The following is a 17,728-nucleotide window of genomic DNA, read 5'->3' on the forward strand; positions in this document are numbered from 1 at the left end:
GGGTTTGCTGTAGATGGCATCTATCAGTTTAGGTGAATTCCCATATAAGCCTATTTTCTTAGGTGTTCTAGTCATGAAAGAATGCTGGATATTATCAATTATTTGTATCTGTTAGGATTTGCTTTATAAATTGAGAAGCATTCATGTGGGGGCACATAAATGTTAATTATTGAAATCTCTTCATTTGAGTGTTTCCCTAGAAAAAAATATAGTGTCCTTCCTTGTCTTTTCTTACCTTTCTCAGTTTACTTCCTATTGTATCTTCAAATAAAATTGCAACCCCTGCTTTTTTGTTTTCCATTTACCTATTTTATAGATGTCTATGCCTTCACCCTGAATCTTTATTTATCCTTTGAGATAAAATGAGTCTCTTGTAGGCAAAAGTTATATGGCCTGAATTTTTGTATCCAGTCAGCAAAACTTTGCTTCTTTAGAGGACAATTTAATCCATTTACATTAATTGATAGAACTGATAGATATGGTATTGTTTGGCCATCATGTTTTTCAAATATCTGGTGGATATATATATATAATTTTTTTTTTTTGTAGTTTTTTGGCCAGAGCTGGGTTTGAACCTACCACCTCCCACATTATGGGGCCAGCACACTACTCCTTTGAGCCACAGGCAACACCCCTGGTAGATATTTTTAATCCTTTCATGATTGTGGATGTTGGGTTTTGTTTGATGAATTCTGTGTGAATTTACTTTGGTAGTAGATCATTGTGCTGGTCATTATGGAGGATAGGTCTGAGAATATCCTGGAAAGCTGGTTTATGGCAAATTTCCTCAACATGTGTATGTCAGTAAAGTATTTGATTTCTCCATCACCAATGAAACTCAGTTTAGCTGTATACAAGATCCAGGGCTGAAAGTTGTTTCGTTTTAGAAGATTGAAAGTCAACAACCATCTTATTCTGGCTTGAAAAGTTTCAGCTGAAAGATCTGCAGTCATTGCGATATTTCTCCTGTTGTAGGCAATGCTTTTCTTATTTCAGGCTGCTTGCTAGATTCTCTCCTTCATTTTAACTTTGGCAAAGTTGATTACAATGTTACTAGGAGATTTTTTTTTGTGGCTGAGCAATAATTTATTGTGCATATAGACAATAGTCTCTTTATCCATCCACCCATTTATAAGCACTCAGATTGACTATTATGAATAGTGCTGTGATAGACATGGGAATGCAGGTATCTCTTCAGTACATTAAATTCTTTTCTTTTAAATACATGTGCAGTAGTGAAATTGCTGGATTGTATGGCAGAAATATTTTTAGTATTTTTAGGAGCCTCCACCAACAGTACAGGAGTGTTTCCCTTTTTCTGCACCCTCACCAGCATCTGTTATACTCTCACCCTTTTTTTCTCACTTCATTTTTTTTATAGAGTCATATACACATAGATCATGAGTACATTTATGCATATGTGGGGAACAGTGTGTTGATATTTTTTATACAATTTGATGTGCTTACTACAAACTAATTAATATAGCCTTAGCCTCATTTACTTGATTATTGTATTAAGACATTTATGTTCTACACTTGATAGATTTGACTTGTACCCTTGCAATATGCTCCGTAGATGTGGTCCCACCATTTACTCTCCCTCTATCAAACCTCTCTTCTCTCCTCCCTACTTCTTTTTTTTTATTATTTTTTTATTAAATCATACCTGTGGACATTAATGCAATCATGGGGCACCATACACTGGTTTTATAGAACATTTGACACATTTTCATCACACTGGTTAACATGAACTTCCTGGCATTTTCTTAGTTATTGTGTTAAGACATTTAAATTCTACATTTACTAAGTTTCACATATACCCTTGGAAGATGCACCACAGGTATAATCCCACCAATCACCCTCCCTCTGCCCACCTCCACCCTCCCTCCCCTCCCTTCCCCCTTCCCCCTATTCTTAGGTTATAACTGGGTTATAGTTTTCATGTGAAAGCCATAAATTAGTTTGATAGTAAGGCTGAGTACATTGGATACTTTTTCTTCCATTCTTGAGATACTTTACTAAGAAGAATATGTTCCAGCTCCATCCATGTAAACATGAAAGAGGTAAAGTCTCCATCTTTCTTTAAGGCTGCATAATACTCCATGCTGTACATATACCACAATTTATAAACCGATTTGTGGATCGATGGGCACTTGGGCTTTTTCCATGACTTAGCAATTATGAATTGGGCTGCAATAAACATTCTGGTACAAATATCTTTGTTATAATGTGATTTTTGGTCTTCTGGGTATATGGCTATTAGAGGAATTACAGGATTGAATGGCAGATCTATTTTTAGATCTCTAAGTGTTCTCCACACATCTTTCCAAAAGGAATGTATTAATTTGCATTCCCACCAGCAGTGTAGAAGTGTTCCCTTTTCTCCACATCCACGCCAACATCTCTGGTCTTGGGATTTTGTGATATAGGCTAATCTTACTGGAGTTAGATGATATCTCAAAGTAATTTTGATTTGCATTTCTCTGATTGAAGATGATGAGCATTTTTTTCATGTGTCTGTAGGCTGTATGCCTGTCTGCTTCAGAGAAGTTTCTCTTCAATTCCCTTATCCAGCCTGTGATGGGATCACTTGTTCTATTCTTGCTTATACGTTTGAGTTCTCTGTGAATTCTGATTATTAAACCTTTGTCAGAGACATAACCTGCAAATATCTTTTCCCATTCTGAGGGCTGTTTGCTTGCTTTACTTACTGTGTTCTTGGCTGTGCAGAAGCTTTTTTGTTTGACCAGGTCCCAGTAGTGTGTTTTTGAAGCTGCTTCTGTTGCCTGGGGGGTCCTCCTCATAGAATACATGCCAAGACAGATTCCTTCAAGGGTTTTCCCTGCACACTCTTCTAGTATTTTTATAGTTTCATGTCTTACGTTTAAATCTTTAATCCAGTGAGAGTCTATCTTAGTTAATGGTGAAAAATGTGGATCCAGTTTCAGTCTTCTACAGGTTGCCAGCGAGTTCAGCAAGCACCATTTGTTAAACAGGGAATAATTTCCCTACTGAATGTTTTTAATTGGCTTGTCAAAGATCAAATAACTGTAAGTACCCTGTTTCCCCCAAAATAAGACATGCTCTGAAAATAAGACCGATTTACAGGAAAGATAAGACATCCCCTGAAAATAAGACTTAGCACATCTTTGGGAGCACACCTTAAAATAGGACACCTTCTTATTTTGGGGGAAACAAGGTGCTGGATTAATCTCTTAGTTCTCTATTCTGTTACAGACATCTGCATCTCTGTTTTTGTGCCAGTACCATGCTGTTTTGATCACTATCGATTTGTAGTATAGTCTCAGGTCTGATAGCGTGATTCCTCCTGTTTTGTTTTTATTTCTGAGTAATGTCTTGGCTATTCGAGGTTTTTTTTTCTGATTCCATATAAAATGAAGTATTATTTTTTCAAGTTCTTTAAAGTATGACAGTGGAGCTTTAATAGGGATTGCATTAAAATTGTATATTGCTTTGGGTAATATGGATATTTTGACAATGTTGATTCTTCCCACCAATGAGCATGGTATGTTTTTCCATTTGTTAACATTTTCATCTATTTCTTTTCTTAGAGTTTCATAGTTCTCTTTATAGAGATCTTTCACGTCCTTTGTTAGATAAACTCCCAAATATTTCATCTTCTTTGGTACTACTGTGAATGGAATAGAGTCCTTAAGTGTATTTCAGCTTGACTGTTGTTGGTGTATATAAAGGCTTCCGATTTATGAATGTTGATTTTTTAACCTGAGACGCTGCTGTATTCCTTGATCACTTCACTTCTAAGAGTTTTGTAGTAGAATCCCTGGTGTTTTCCAGATATACAATATTATCATCTGCGAAGAGTGAAAGTTTGATCTCTTCCGACCCTATATCGGTACACTTGATCTCCTTTTCTTCCCTAATTGCGGTGGCTAAAACTTCCATTACAATATTAAAGAGCAGTGGAGACAATGGGCATCCTTGTCTGGTTCCTGATCTAAGTGGAAATGATTTCAATTTAACTCCATTCAATACAATATTGGCTGTGGGTTTGCTGTGGGGTCTTGGTGAATGCTCCACTTTCTGGGGGCAGGGCATGATTGCAAGAGGGACTTTATCTAACAAATGCAATAAGTGTAACCTGGCTTACTGTACCCTCAATGAATTCCCAACAATAATATATATAATATATATAATATATATATAATATATATATATATAATAAAAAGAAATGTCCCTTCTATACTAATTTTCTTAAGTGTTGTAATCATGAAGGGATGCTGGATATTATCAAAAGATTTTCTGCATCAATTGAGACAATCATATGGTCTTTGTTTTTTAATTTGTTTATGTGCTGAATTATACTTATCAATTTATGGATATTGAACCAGGCTTGAGACCCTGGGATAAAACCGACTTGGTCATGATGTATAATTTCTTTGATGTGTTGCTGGATTCTGTTTGTTAGGATCTTTTTGAATATTTTTGCATCTATATTCATTAGTGATATTGGTCTATAATTTTCTTTCCTTGTTGGGTCTTTTCCTGGTTTGCAGATCAGGGTGATGTTTGCTTCATAGAATGTGTTGGGTATTCTTCCTTCTTTTTCTACATTTTGGAAAAAGTTGAGTAATATAGGTACTAGTTCCTACTTAAAGGTTTGGTAGATTTCAAACGTGAAGCCATCTGTTTCTGGGCTTTTCTTTTTAGAGAGGTTTTGTATGGTTGATGCTATTTCAGAACTTGATATGGGCCTGTTCAACATTTTCACTTGATTTTGGCTAAGTCTTGGAAGGTGACGTGCTTCTTCTTCAGATTTTCATATTTCTTAGAATAAAGTTTCTTGTAATATTCATTAAGGATTTTTTTAATTTCTGAGGAGTCTGTTGTTATTTTGTCTTTGTCATTTCTGATTGATGAGATTACAGATTTTACTCTTTTTTTCCTGATTAGGTTGGCCAAAGGTTTATCATTTTATTGACCTTTTGAAAAAACGAACTTTTTGATTTATTGATCTGTTGTATAATTCTTTTGTTTTCAGTTTCATTTAATTCTGCTCTAATTTTGGTTATTTCTTTTCTTCTACTGGGTTTGGGGTTGGAATGTTCTACCTTTTCCAGTTGCTTGAGATGTCCCATTAAGTTGTTGACTTCATCTCTTTCTGTTCTCTTGAGGAAGGCTTGCCGTGATATAAATTTCCCTCTTAGGACTGACTTTACAGTATACCAGAGGTTCTGGTAATTTGTGTCTTCATTGTCATTTTGTTCCAAAAATTTGGCAATTTCCTTCTTAATCTCATCTCTGACCCAGCTATCATTCATCATAAGGTTATTTAACTTCCATGTTTTTGTATGGGTATGCAGATTCTTGTTACTGAGCTCAACTTTTATTTCATGATGGTCTGAGAAGATGCAAGGAATAATTTCTATTACTTTAAATTTACTGAGGTTAGCCTTGTGACCTAAGATGTGATCAATTTTGGAGTATGTTCCGTGGGCTGATGAGAAGTATGTGTATTCAGTTTTGTTGGGATGAAATGTTCTGTAGATGTAGGCTAAATCCAAATGTTGGATGGTTAGGTTTAAATCTAAAATTTCTTTGCTCAGCTTCTCATGGGGGATCGATCCAACACTCCCAAAGGAGTGTTGAAATCCCCAACTATTATGGAGTTGGAGGAAATCAAGTTGCTCATGTCTGTTAGCGTTTCTCTTATAAATTAAGGTTCAGTCTGGATGGGTGCATAGATATTGATAATTGAAATCTCATCATATTATTACCCTTAACAAATATGAAGTGACTATTCTGATCCTTCCCTACTTTTGTTGGTTTAAAGCCTATTGTATCTGCAAATAAAATTGCAACACCCACTTTTTTCTGATTACCATTTGCCTGAAATAAGGATGACCATCCTTTCCCCCTGAGTCTGTATTTGTCTTTTAAGGTAAGATGTGACTCTTATATACAGCAAATATATGGCCTGAATTTTTGTATCCAGTCAGCTAACCTATGCCTCTTTAGAGGACATTTTAAGCCGTTCACATTAATGGAGAGTATTGATAAGTCTGCTAAAATTTTGGGTATCGAGTTTTTCAAAAGTCCAGTGGACATTTTTACTCCTTTCACCACTGTGGAAGTTGGAGTTTGATCGAAAGTTTCTTAGTGAGTTTACTTTTGTGCTAGAGGATTGGGCTGGTCATTATGGAGGATACATCTGAGAATATCCTGAAGAGCTAGTTTGGTTATGGCAAAATTCTTCAACATATGAATGTCAATAAAGTATTTAATTTCTCCATCATAAATGAAACTCAGTTTAGCTAGATACAGGATCTGTGGTTGAAAGTTATTTTGCCTTAGGAGATTAAAAGTTGATGACCACCTCTTCTGGCTTGAAAAGTTTCAGCAGAGAGATCTGCAGTTATTCTAATATTCTTCCCTTTGTAGGTTATGTATTTCTTAAGTCTGGCTGCTTTGAGAATTTTCTCCTTCATATTAAATTTAGTGAAGTTAATTATGATATGCCTGGGGTATGTTTTATTGGGATTGAGCCATGCTAGGCTTCTGAAACTGTCTGCTATCTGAATTTCAGAATCTCTTGGCATGTCTATAAAATTTTCTTTCGTAATTTAATGGAGAAAGGCCTCTATGCCCAGTGTGGCCACTTCATGACTTTCAGGCATTCCAATGTGGCAGATATTAGCCTTCTTTGAATTATCCCAGAGCTCTCTGAGAAAATGATCCATTTTTGCTCTCCATTTCTCTTCCTCTTTGAGAGTTTTGGAGCATTCAAAGGCTTTGTCTTCAATGTCAGAAATCCTTTTTCTGCTTCCTCCACTCTGTTACTGAGTGATTCTACTGTATTTTTTATATCTTTGAGGGCTGCAAATTCTTGCTTCAGTGTGTCTAAATCTTTGGTGGTTTTGTCTTAAATTCGGGAAATTCTTAAGACAACTTTTGAATTTCTCCTCTGACTTTCTAATTCTGACTTTTGAATTGCTGCTTGAATTTCTAATTCCAAATTTTCCTCCATTCTATTAATCTTTTTTGCAATCCAAATTCTGAATTTGATTTCTGACATCTCAGCCAGCTGTTTATAAATGGGATCTTCAGTTACATCTGCCATATCTTTCCTTGGGGGGGTTGATCTATTCTGGTTATTCATGTTACCAGAGTTTTTCCACTGATTCCGCCCCATGATTGTTTTACACCCTTTGATTTTACCCCTGGAGCTTTGTCAAGGACCCATACAATCCTATGGTACTGTATATTTCAGCCTGAGAAACTGGGGACCTGTTTGGTGTGGTTGGGCTAAGTGGTTCTGTCCTATTTGCAACTGTTTTCTGTTCGAGCCTAGTGAAACAGTTACTCTAGGTTGAAGTCTCAGCTGTGGAGAAATACCAGCAATTATGTCACTCCACCCCCCACAGGCAACAATTGGAAAAGGAAAATGAAACCTTCCTATAACCACACACCCAGGGCACCACCTGAATAGTCCTTGGGCGTTTGTCTCAGTTCAAAAGGTCCAAATCAATTGTCTCAGTCAGCATCTGTCTCAGGTGGGAGAGTTTAAAAGGTCTCTGGCAACTGGATCACCGGGGTCTGATGACTACTCTAATATGGCTTGCTCCAGTGCTTCATGGAGTGAGGAGGAGCCACCCACCAAATAGATCAGTCTGGGAAGGTTGATGCCTCCTTTGCCACCTTGCACCTCTGTCACACCCAGTCGTTGTTAGCCCTGCAGTTGGCTGACCCAGTTGCCTATAGTGAATAGATACTCCAGGGGTTAGCACCTGCCTGAATCACAAGGAAATCTAATTCTTTTCAGCCAGGCTGCTGCACTCTTCCTCTGTCTAGCAGGGGGAGGTGAGGCCTGACAACCTCGGGTGCTTGATGGAGGCTGGGAGGTGTTCACTCAGTTCCAGCCCCTCCCCTGATGGATGTTACTGACAGAACAGAACAGAACAACTTTGAGGAAATTTGTTTCTGTCCCTGCTAAATTCCCCTGCAGAAGAGAAGCTGTTTTGAGTTCCCAGAGCCTGCGCCTCAGGCCCTGCCTTTGCTCCTGCAGGTTTGTATTCGGTTACCTGTCAGTTCTAGCCTCCTGTCTTCCTTTGTCTATAGGCTGATGATCACCTGAGGGCCGGGTGTGTCTTAGGCTCAGTAAAGTGGTCCTCTGGGTCAGCCCTAACCTGTGAACTTTCCAGATCTGCAAGTGCATTTCTAGTCCCTGCTCTCCACCCAGGTCAGTATTACCTCAGGCAAACCCTTTACTCACGGGGCCTGCGTTTCCATCCCAGATCTGTTCTGTGGTGGTTGCCACCTGAGTAGATGCCCGGCCTCCTCTGTTTGCCCAGGGAGACAGAGGGTGTGGCTTCAGAATATCCGGGAGTGAGCCCTATTGTTGTTAAAAGACGGCTGTTGCTCTGTGCCTTGGGGCACCGCCGGTCCATTGTGGTTCCCTCTCAGCCGACCGTCCTCTCCTAACTCACGTGCCCCAGAGTCAGCACTGACAAGGTGCAGTTTAGGCACTGTCCACACCCCTCAAAAAATCACCCAAGAATCTGGACTCCTGGGGGACAGGCCTCCAGACCTCAGAGTGAGAGTGGGGGGGAGTGCTGGGAGCTCAGAGTTGCATGTAGAGAATATATACAGTTTTATACAGTTTTATGCCTGGCAGGAGAACACCGTGGCACCCTAGTAGGGGATGTAGGTCCAGTTTTTAGAGGATCTCTCCCATAAAGTGTAGTGGGAGGACATTTGAACTCTTCTTGTTTGTTTGTGGGGCACTCTGAGCCATTCTCATGGGGGAGGGCACTTCTGTCCTGTTGGTGATGGATTTTGTACCTTTTGTGTATATCCTTGGGGTCGCAGCTCGCCTCAGCGGGGTTGATGTGCGTTCTTCAACCTTCTCTCTTGGTGCAGCTCAAATCCACCAGGTTACTTGCTAAATTTCTGTCCTTTAACTCTCATTCTGGATGGGAGCCTCTCTGGAAAGCTGGCTTCAGTCAGCCATCTTGTCTCCACCCCCTCCTCCCTACTTCTGTGAAACCAACTTATATTTACTCACACTTTCTTATGAAAGATAGAACACAAGTATCGCCAAAATGAAGGAGGGAAATGGTGTGGGACATGAGATGATTTTTTTTGGATTGAATCTTGCTGGGGTTCTGAAACTGTCTACTATCTGAATTTCTGTATCTCTTCCAGTGCTTGGAACATTCTCATCCATAGTATCTTGGAGTAGAGCATTTATGCCTTTAGGACCATCCTGTTCTCCTTCAGGAATTCCTAAAATTCATATGTTCAATCTTTTGGAATTTTCCCACAACTCTCTCAGGGAATGATCTATTCGTGTTTCCCATCTTTCTGCCTCTTTGAATGCTTGGTATTGTTCAACAGCCTTGTCTTCAATTTCAGAGATCCTTTCTTCTGTCTACTCAACTCTATTACTGCGGGATTCTACTGTATTTCAAAGCTCCTCAAATAACTTTTTCATTTCCTTGAGCTCTGCTATGTCTTTTCTTATTATATCTGTATCCTTGATGATTTTGTCTTTGAATGCATTAAATTCTTGAGACAACTTTTCAACAACTCTTTGGATTTTTATTTCTGTCTTTTCTTCCATTCTATTCATTTTATTTGCCATTCATATTCTGAATGTTTTTTTTTCTGACATTTCAGCCATTTGTCTATAAATGGCATCTTGTGTTGTATCTCATTTGTCATTCCTTGGAGCAGTATCTACTCTAATTATTCATATTGCCAGATTTCATTTGCTGGTTCCAACTCATGAGTATTTTCTGCAATTTGGCAAGTAAAACTAGCAAGATGAGATTGGAATGGAGCCTCCAGGAGGAGGAGATAACCAGCCCTTTACCAATGAGCTCAGGCTGGTGATTGTGGCTTTTCCCCTACCACTTTGCAAAAGTCCCTTTTAGAGCTGTAGCTAGAGACTCTGAGGACCTGCTTCGTGTGATAGTGCAAGCTGCCTCTGTCTTGTAGTCAGCCAACCTCTACCCAATCCTTTTGAGTCATAGTATTTAGCTGAAATCTCACCTGGGGAGAGATACAAGCAACTGTGGCACCCTGTTCCCCACTGGCAATAGCTGGAGGAGAAGAATCAGTCCCTCCTTCTATAAAACAAGCACTGCTCAATCTCAGAAGGTCCCTGCTTGGACACCCCAGGTAGAAAGTTCTAATCCTCTTTTCCCAGGCATTATTAAGTACTACTCAAAAGGAAGAGTTCAAAGGGTCTCCAGCAGCCTGATAGTAGGAATCCATATGTAGTTCCATCCTGAAAACACAATGGGATGGAGCCTAGTTCCCTCTGGTCAACAATGGAATCAGTAAGTGCACCCAACCAAAGTCAGTCCAGGGACATCAGTGCCTCCAACCTCATCATGCACCACTGTCAACAACCTTGGGAGCTGGAGCCTGCTTCCTTTTAGGGAGCAACATATTCAGAGAGGTGCCTCCGTCAGACCAGGGGTGTCAGTGCCTCTGTTCCTTTCACAAACTGCCATTGACAACCCTGAGTGTCTTGAGCCTGGTTCCTTTTGGTGAGCAACAGAATCAGAAAAGTACACCACCAAAGTCTAACCTGGTGCATCAGCTCCTATAACTGCTGCACACCATCATGATGTTTTTCTGCCTTCCACACATTCCTCTCTCTCCATGCCCTGTTTTGAATCACTGTTTTCACACTGCTGTCCAGTGGCCCACACCATGCCCAGACCTCTCAGGGAATTGCCACATACTCTGGGCTCTGCAAGAGGCAGGTCTTCAGACTGCCAGGCAAAGGAGAAAAGGTGGGCTGGGAGTTCAGAACTGTGGAAAAAATATTTGTTCAATTTTATGTCAGGCAGGATGTTGCTTAGGCTCACATGTGGGAACTCCCTGGAGAAGGAGGCCCAATGTTTAGCAGCTCTCTCCTGGAGGTAAAATGAAAGATCTTTTGTTCCCTACTCACTGGCAGAGAGCTCACAGCAACCCTCCTACTTCCAGAAGGGGTCTCTCATCCTCTTGGTGGTGGGATTTGTGCCTGGAATTTTTTGTCTTGGAATCTCAGTTTGCTTCAGAAGACATGATATGCCCTTCTCTATCTTCTTTCTTAGTTTAACTCCCCACCTTCTGCTTCATTGAGTCCATTCTGTCCAGTATCTCTTTTTGCGGACTGGAGCCTCTGTTGAAAGCTGCCTCTAATTATCCATCTTACTTCTCCTCTACAAAATCTTCAAGAAGCTTCCAATATAAAGCTTAAGCCCTGGTTAGATCAAGGAGTTCTCTTGTAGCCAAGATTATAAAAGGTCATCTCAGTGAGTAGAGCTCTATGTATGTCTTACTGTTTGCCATATCTAGGAGCTTCTCCCAACTGTGAGCCAGTCCCCAGCTGGACGAGTTTCTATGAATGCTCTTCTTACCACTTTGGTGCTTCCTATCACTTCCTTGGTGAATCATAACATTCTCTTCTAGATTATCTGTTCTTTTATGTGTGAGAATCTGCATACTATTCTGATTCTTCTCCCTAAAGGAGACACATACAGATCGCTCCTGTGGCTCAAGGAGTAGGGTGCCAGCCCCATGTACCGGAGTTGGTGGGTTCAAACCCAGCCCCAGCCAAAAACAAAACAGTGCTGCCTGTGGCTTAAAAGAGTAGGGCGCCAGCCCCATATACCAGAGGTGGTGGGTTCAAACCCAGCCCTGGTCAAAAACTGGAAAAAGAGAGAGAGAGAGAGAGAGAGATACACTACCTATATCTTTTCAGCCATCTTGATCCTATCTCTCCTGCACTGTATATATTACAAAAGCAGGAAGAGTAAGGGACATAATTCAACAGGTAGCCCAATTTTGAATTTGGAAGGATTTAGATAGCTGGGAGAATGTTTGGAGTTTTTTCATTAATTATTAGGTAGTCATTAGAAGTTAGAAGAATGATACTAACAAAGAAAGGTTTTGGAAAGGTTAATATAGCATACACAAAACAATTTATAGAAGAAAACAAACCTGGAAAACTCAGATTTTCTATTTTCTAAACTTACTATAAAGCACATATAATCAAGACTCTGTAGTCCTGGCATAAAGGTGGATGTCGATCAATGGAATAGACTTGAGGATCCAGAAATAAATCCCCACATATATGGTCAATTGATTTTCAACAAAGATGCCAAGACCATCTGACAGATAAAGAATCATATTCTCAACATATAATCCTGGGCCAACTGGATATCCATAAGTCAAAACAGTGGAATTAGACTCCTACCTCATAACATATAGAAACATAAATGGATCAAAGATCTAATTATGAAAACTATGAATACAAAATTCTTAGAAGAAAACAAAAGAGTTCATAACCTTGGATTAGGCACTGGTTTCTTACATACAACACCAAAACACAAGTTAACAAATAAAAAGTATGTAAATTGATCTACTTCAAAATTAAAAGCTTTCATACTTCAAAGTACACCATTTAGAAAGTGAAAAGATGGAGGCGGTGCCTGTGGCTCAAAGGGGTAGGGTGCTGGCCCCATATGCTGGAGGTGGCGGGTTCAAACCCAGCCCCAGCCAAAAACTGCAAAAAAAAAAAAAAAAAAAGAAAGTGAAAAGACAACTCACAGGATGTGAGGTAATCTGGCAATCATATATATTATAAGGAACTGTTATCCAGAATATATAAAGAAATATAGCTCAATGTCATCTTTATTTAACAGTATTATTGTCCAAAAATATAACTCTATCAAAAATGGACAAAGGAATTGCATAAACCTTTCTCCAAATAAGGTATTAGAAATGATCAATAAGCATAAGAGATGATACTCAACATCATTAGCCATCAAAGAAATGTAAATCAAAACTGCAATAAAATAACAATTTTCACTTGCTATGATAACTAAAATAAAAAAATTTTAAATGAAGAAAATACCAGTTTTCATGAGAATGTTGAAACATTGGAACCCTTATAATGTTGCTGATGGGAATACAAATTGATGTAATTGATTTGGAAAGCAGCTCAGTAATTCCTCAAATGGTTAAATACAGAGTCACATATAAATCAGGAATCCTGCTCCTATGAATGTACTGAAAATAAAGGAAAACATATGTAGTGCATCGACACAAAGACTTGTACACAAATGTGTATAGCAGCATTATTCATAATGGCTAAAATGTGAAACTGACCTAAATATCCAGCAACTGAAGAATGAATGACTAAAATCTAGTAGTATATTCATACAATAGAATATTGTTTGGAGATAAAAAGCAATTCAGTACTGATAAATGCTATAATGGGGATTGACCATGGAAACATTGTGCTAAAAAAAAATATATATATATATACGATATAATTCAATTGTAAAAAAATATTTTATTTTTTTTGTTATTGTTTGGGATTCATCGAGGGTACAAAGAATTAGATTACACTAATTGCATTTGTTTAAAAAAGTCAATCATATAATTGTGTCCCACCCCCAAGAGGTGTACCATACACTGTGATCCCCTCATCCCCCTTCACTCCTCTCCTCTCCTCACTCTCTCAGCCCCCTACCCCCACTTGTATTAAGTCATCTACTGTCTCCATATTAGAATTGAGTACATTGGATTCTTGCTTCTCCATTCTTATGATGCTTTACTAAGATGAATATGTTCCACCTCCATCCAGGGTAATGCAAAAGATGTAAAGTCTCCATCTTTTTTAACAACTGTAAAATATTCCATGGTATACAGTATTATACATGGTATACCAGAGCCTGTTAGTCCATTCCTGGGTTCAAAGATGCAGATGCTGGCATGGATGTGGAGAGAAGGGAACACTTTTACACTGCTTGTGTGACTGTAAGCTAATACAATCTTTTTGGAAAGAAGTATGGAAAATCCTTAAAGAATTCAAATTAGACTTCCCATTTGATCCTATAATCCCAATTACTAGTCATCCACTCAGAAGAAAAAACATCTTCTTATCATAAGGACATTTGCAGTAGGCTGTTTATCACAGCTCAATTTACTGTCGCCAAAATGTGGAAACAACCTAAATCTCCGTAATTCAATTTTTATTAAATGTTTAGAATGTTCACATTACATTTTGACTGTAGCCACTGATGTACGTGCATCCCTTTTGGCTATACTATAAAAGTACATATTAAAGGGCGGTGCCTGTGGCTCAAGGAGCAGGGCGCCGGCCCCATATGCCGGAGGTGGTGGGTTCAAACAGAAACATACCATACCTTCTTGCTAATACTTTAATGTGTACATCTGGTAATTATCTTAGAAACATTACACTTTTACATTACAAAAGAGTACTTTTGCTTTATATTTCATTTTAAATTGAGCATTAAGGAAATGTAGCATTTTTTTTTTTTTTTTTGGTGGGGGAATGCAGTATTTTAAATGGAACTCTGTCAGTACTTTTATCTAGAGGCTTGTTGCCATTTTTGTCTTCTGTGAAATTTTCATCCCAAGAAAGACAAGATTACACTTTTTCCTAACACATTGAGTTGTTTTAGTGTATTCTTGGTTATCAAAATACTCATAGAGCTTTGGGATTTTGGATTGGTAAATATTCATGATGTGTGAAAAAGCATGATACATAATGTGCAATCTCAATCCCAGAAAATTGGATGTTGTGTATGTACATTCGGGATCTGGAATGATATGTCAAACTATAAACTGCTTGTGATTATGGAAAGAAAATGTTTAGAATGAGAAAATCTATAGAGACAGAAAGTATATTAGTGCTTGACTACCAGTGGATTAGGGAGTGAGAAGGGTAAATGGGGTTTTTATTGGTGATAATAAGATATTTTAAAATGGATTGTGGTAGCAGTTATAAAATTCTACGAATGTACTAAAAACATTAAATTGTACATTTTAAATGGATAAATTGCATGTTGTATGGATTATATCTTGATTACACTGTTAATAAAAAAAGATTAATATTGCATTAACTGGCACATGGATTGGAGAAGACAAGGCTAGAAGTAGAGAGACATGTTTGGAGGTTTTGTAATACCCCAGCTGAGAAAACAGGATTCTAAACTAGGGCAGAAGTAATGGGAATTAGAAAGAGAAGATGGCTATAAAATATACTGTAGAGGTACAATCAGCAAGATATGTCATTTGGTTGAATGTTGAATTTATGAAGATGAGGAGGCAAAGAAGACAAAAATTTTGAGTTTGGGTATGTAAGAAAGTGATAATGTTATTTTTAGACACTGGGAGCACAGATAAGAAAACAAGGTTATTTTTCAAAGGAAGGAGTTGAATTCATAGCAATGTCAGTTTTTGAGGTGTTCTCAAGACAATCTTTAAAAACTGTCCAGTATCTAATTGAAATTTTTGGAGTGGGGCTAAGTAGCAAAGGAGGTCTGGCTGTAACTAAATTTTGATAAGTTATTAATATATACAAGATCATCAATGCATTGTATATCATAATTATATAAGAAAGGTGACTGAAAACTTTCATGGAGAGAGTATGGAAAGAGAGGGGAAGAAAACAAGACAGATTTTTGTAGAAACAACTACATTTAGAAGGCAAAATCAGGAAAAATAGACCAAAGTAGACCCCCCCAAAAGAGGATATTAAAAGTAGAGGAAACATACTTGGGAGGCTGAGGCAAGAGAATTGTTTAAGCCCAGGAGTTGGAGGTTGTTGTGAGCTGTGATGCCACAGCACTCTACCCAGGGTGACAGTTTGAGACTCTGTCTTAAAAAAATAAATAAATAAATAAGTAGAGGAAAGAGTAGCAGGGCTTCCTTACCAGAGGATTAAACGTGGGCTTTTAAGGATTGGGAGAGTAGAAGAAAAGAATTGAGAGTGTCCTAGGAGAGAAAAGAGCAAGGTCACAAAAATAAAATGGAGAATATTATTGGAATGATAGAGAAAGACCATCAAAGTGCTAGGACCTAGATACAACTGTCTCTTAAGGAGACCTAAGAGTTGAGAGAAATTTCTGATTGATCCAACTGGAGGTCTCGTTCTCTCATTACCTTTCCTAGGTGAGATGCTCACTTATCAGTGGAACATACCAGAGAGATCTGGCCCTGGTCCCAATGACTCTGCTTGTGTTTCCTGGATCTATTATTCTGCAGTGGACCCCATAAAGGTAAAAAACAAAGTTTGCTTCTTGAGTCTCAGAAATGCACAAACTTCCTGACAAAAAGAAGCTATTAACTAGATGTAGTAAAAAGGTCACTTTTGAGATATTAGAGCCTAAGAATTGGGGAAAATTTATCAAGTGGGCAGGAGGTAAGATAAAGGTAATGGTTAGCACCAGTTATTTGTCCTGATGAGTTTCTTCCTTGTATCTTCTTTTTCCATCCTATAATGCAATATGCTCTCATTCAGATAAACTGAGGTTTATTGTCTTGAGACTGGAGTTCAAGTCCCAAATTTGATTCTAGCATACCTTTGGCTTGACTTCAGACAAATCATTTAGCTTGTGTTTACTCATATGGAAAGATAATCTTTCTATCTACCCATCTACAGCTAGCCATCAACAACAATTTATTGAGTGCCTACTAACTCTTTGCCATTTTACTTGGTGCTTTAAATGATACAAATGTGAGATTACATTTTCCACCTTCAAAAAGATCCAGTTGAGCAAGAGGGAGGCTGAAAAAGGCATCACATTAGTAGGTAAACGTACTCTGGACCTTGAAAGCTGAAGAACAGTACAGTATCAGATAAGGAACATGGTAAAGAAGTCATTTCAGGCAAAGGAAACAATACGAAAAATGACACTGAATGTGAAACTGCTTGGTTTAGATTTGAAGAGACACTTTAGATTAGCTAAAGCATAGGTTAGATAGTACATCTTACCTAAGTCCCAAAATGGTTGTGAGATTGAATTTAGATAACATAGTGGGGTGTTTGTAAATTTAAGAAATCATGATTGAAATGCTGAGGAGTACAGTGGGCTTGTGTGAGAGCCTGGCTCCCAACAAAGATCTGCTACATAGGAACAAACCCATCTTTTTCTTTCTCTCTCATTTTCTCCCTTCCTCAGGACATGTATAGTGGCCTGGTTGGGCCATTGGTCATCTGCCGAAAGGGCATCCTGGAGCCCCATGGAGGACGGAGTGACATGGACCGGGAATTTGCTTTGTTATTTTTGATTTTTGATGAGAACCAATCTTGGTATCTGGAGGAGAATGTGGCAACTCATGGGCCCCAGGAGCCAGGCCATGTTAACCTACAGGATGAAACATTCTTGGAGAGTAATAAAATGCATGGTCTGTAGAAATGAACCTATTCCTTTTCCAAAGAAGGCCCTGCTGGTTGCATTGGGTTATTTAGTAGGCCTATTATTTCCTAAAGGAGCACATAAATTTAGGATAGAAAGGAGGAACAGGGACAAATTGGAATAAATATTTGCCATTATTACTCATTTATGTGTACAAAGCAGATATATGGTACAGATTAGATCAGGAACCTAGAAAGCAGGATACTGATATAGTAGAGTTGTTGTTGTGACATTGTAGATTTTAATGTATTAGGGAAGATAAAATGAACATGTATGAACCTCAATATACCTGGTGAGCAGGCTGCTTAGGGCTCTTGTTTTAAAATCCTAAGTTTAGTCTCCCAGTATCATTTTTGTTTTTTACCACTCTGAATTTGGGATCTACTTTCTCACTGGGTTTCTATATAGAAAGATAAATACAGCTTGTCTTTTAAACTGTTTTCAATACAAAGGTTCAATTTACAGGTGGAATAACTGGAGAAGAGAATCTCATGGCATAGCATACTAGATTTATGTTA

At 38.4% G+C, this 17,728-nt stretch overlaps 1 protein-coding gene across 11 annotated transcripts in view; it reads left to right on the plus strand.

The window, feature by feature from the left end:
• Positions 1-17,728, plus strand: part of HEPH (hephaestin) — a 142,216-nt gene that overhangs the window by 113,274 nt on the left and 11,214 nt on the right. For all 11 annotated transcript variants that reach the window (XM_053580053.1, XM_053580054.1, XM_053580055.1 and 8 more), the window contains 2 exons: positions 15,964-16,070; positions 16,974-17,199. In XM_053580053.1, the coding sequence (XP_053436028.1) occupies positions 15,964-16,070; positions 16,974-17,199 (333 nt within the window). The remainder of the gene's footprint in view (positions 1-15,963; positions 16,071-16,973; positions 17,200-17,728) is intronic.

This window comes from Nycticebus coucang, chromosome X, assembly GCF_027406575.1.
Source record: "Nycticebus coucang isolate mNycCou1 chromosome X, mNycCou1.pri, whole genome shotgun sequence".
Classification (NCBI taxonomy): Eukaryota; Metazoa; Chordata; class Mammalia; order Primates; family Lorisidae; genus Nycticebus; species Nycticebus coucang.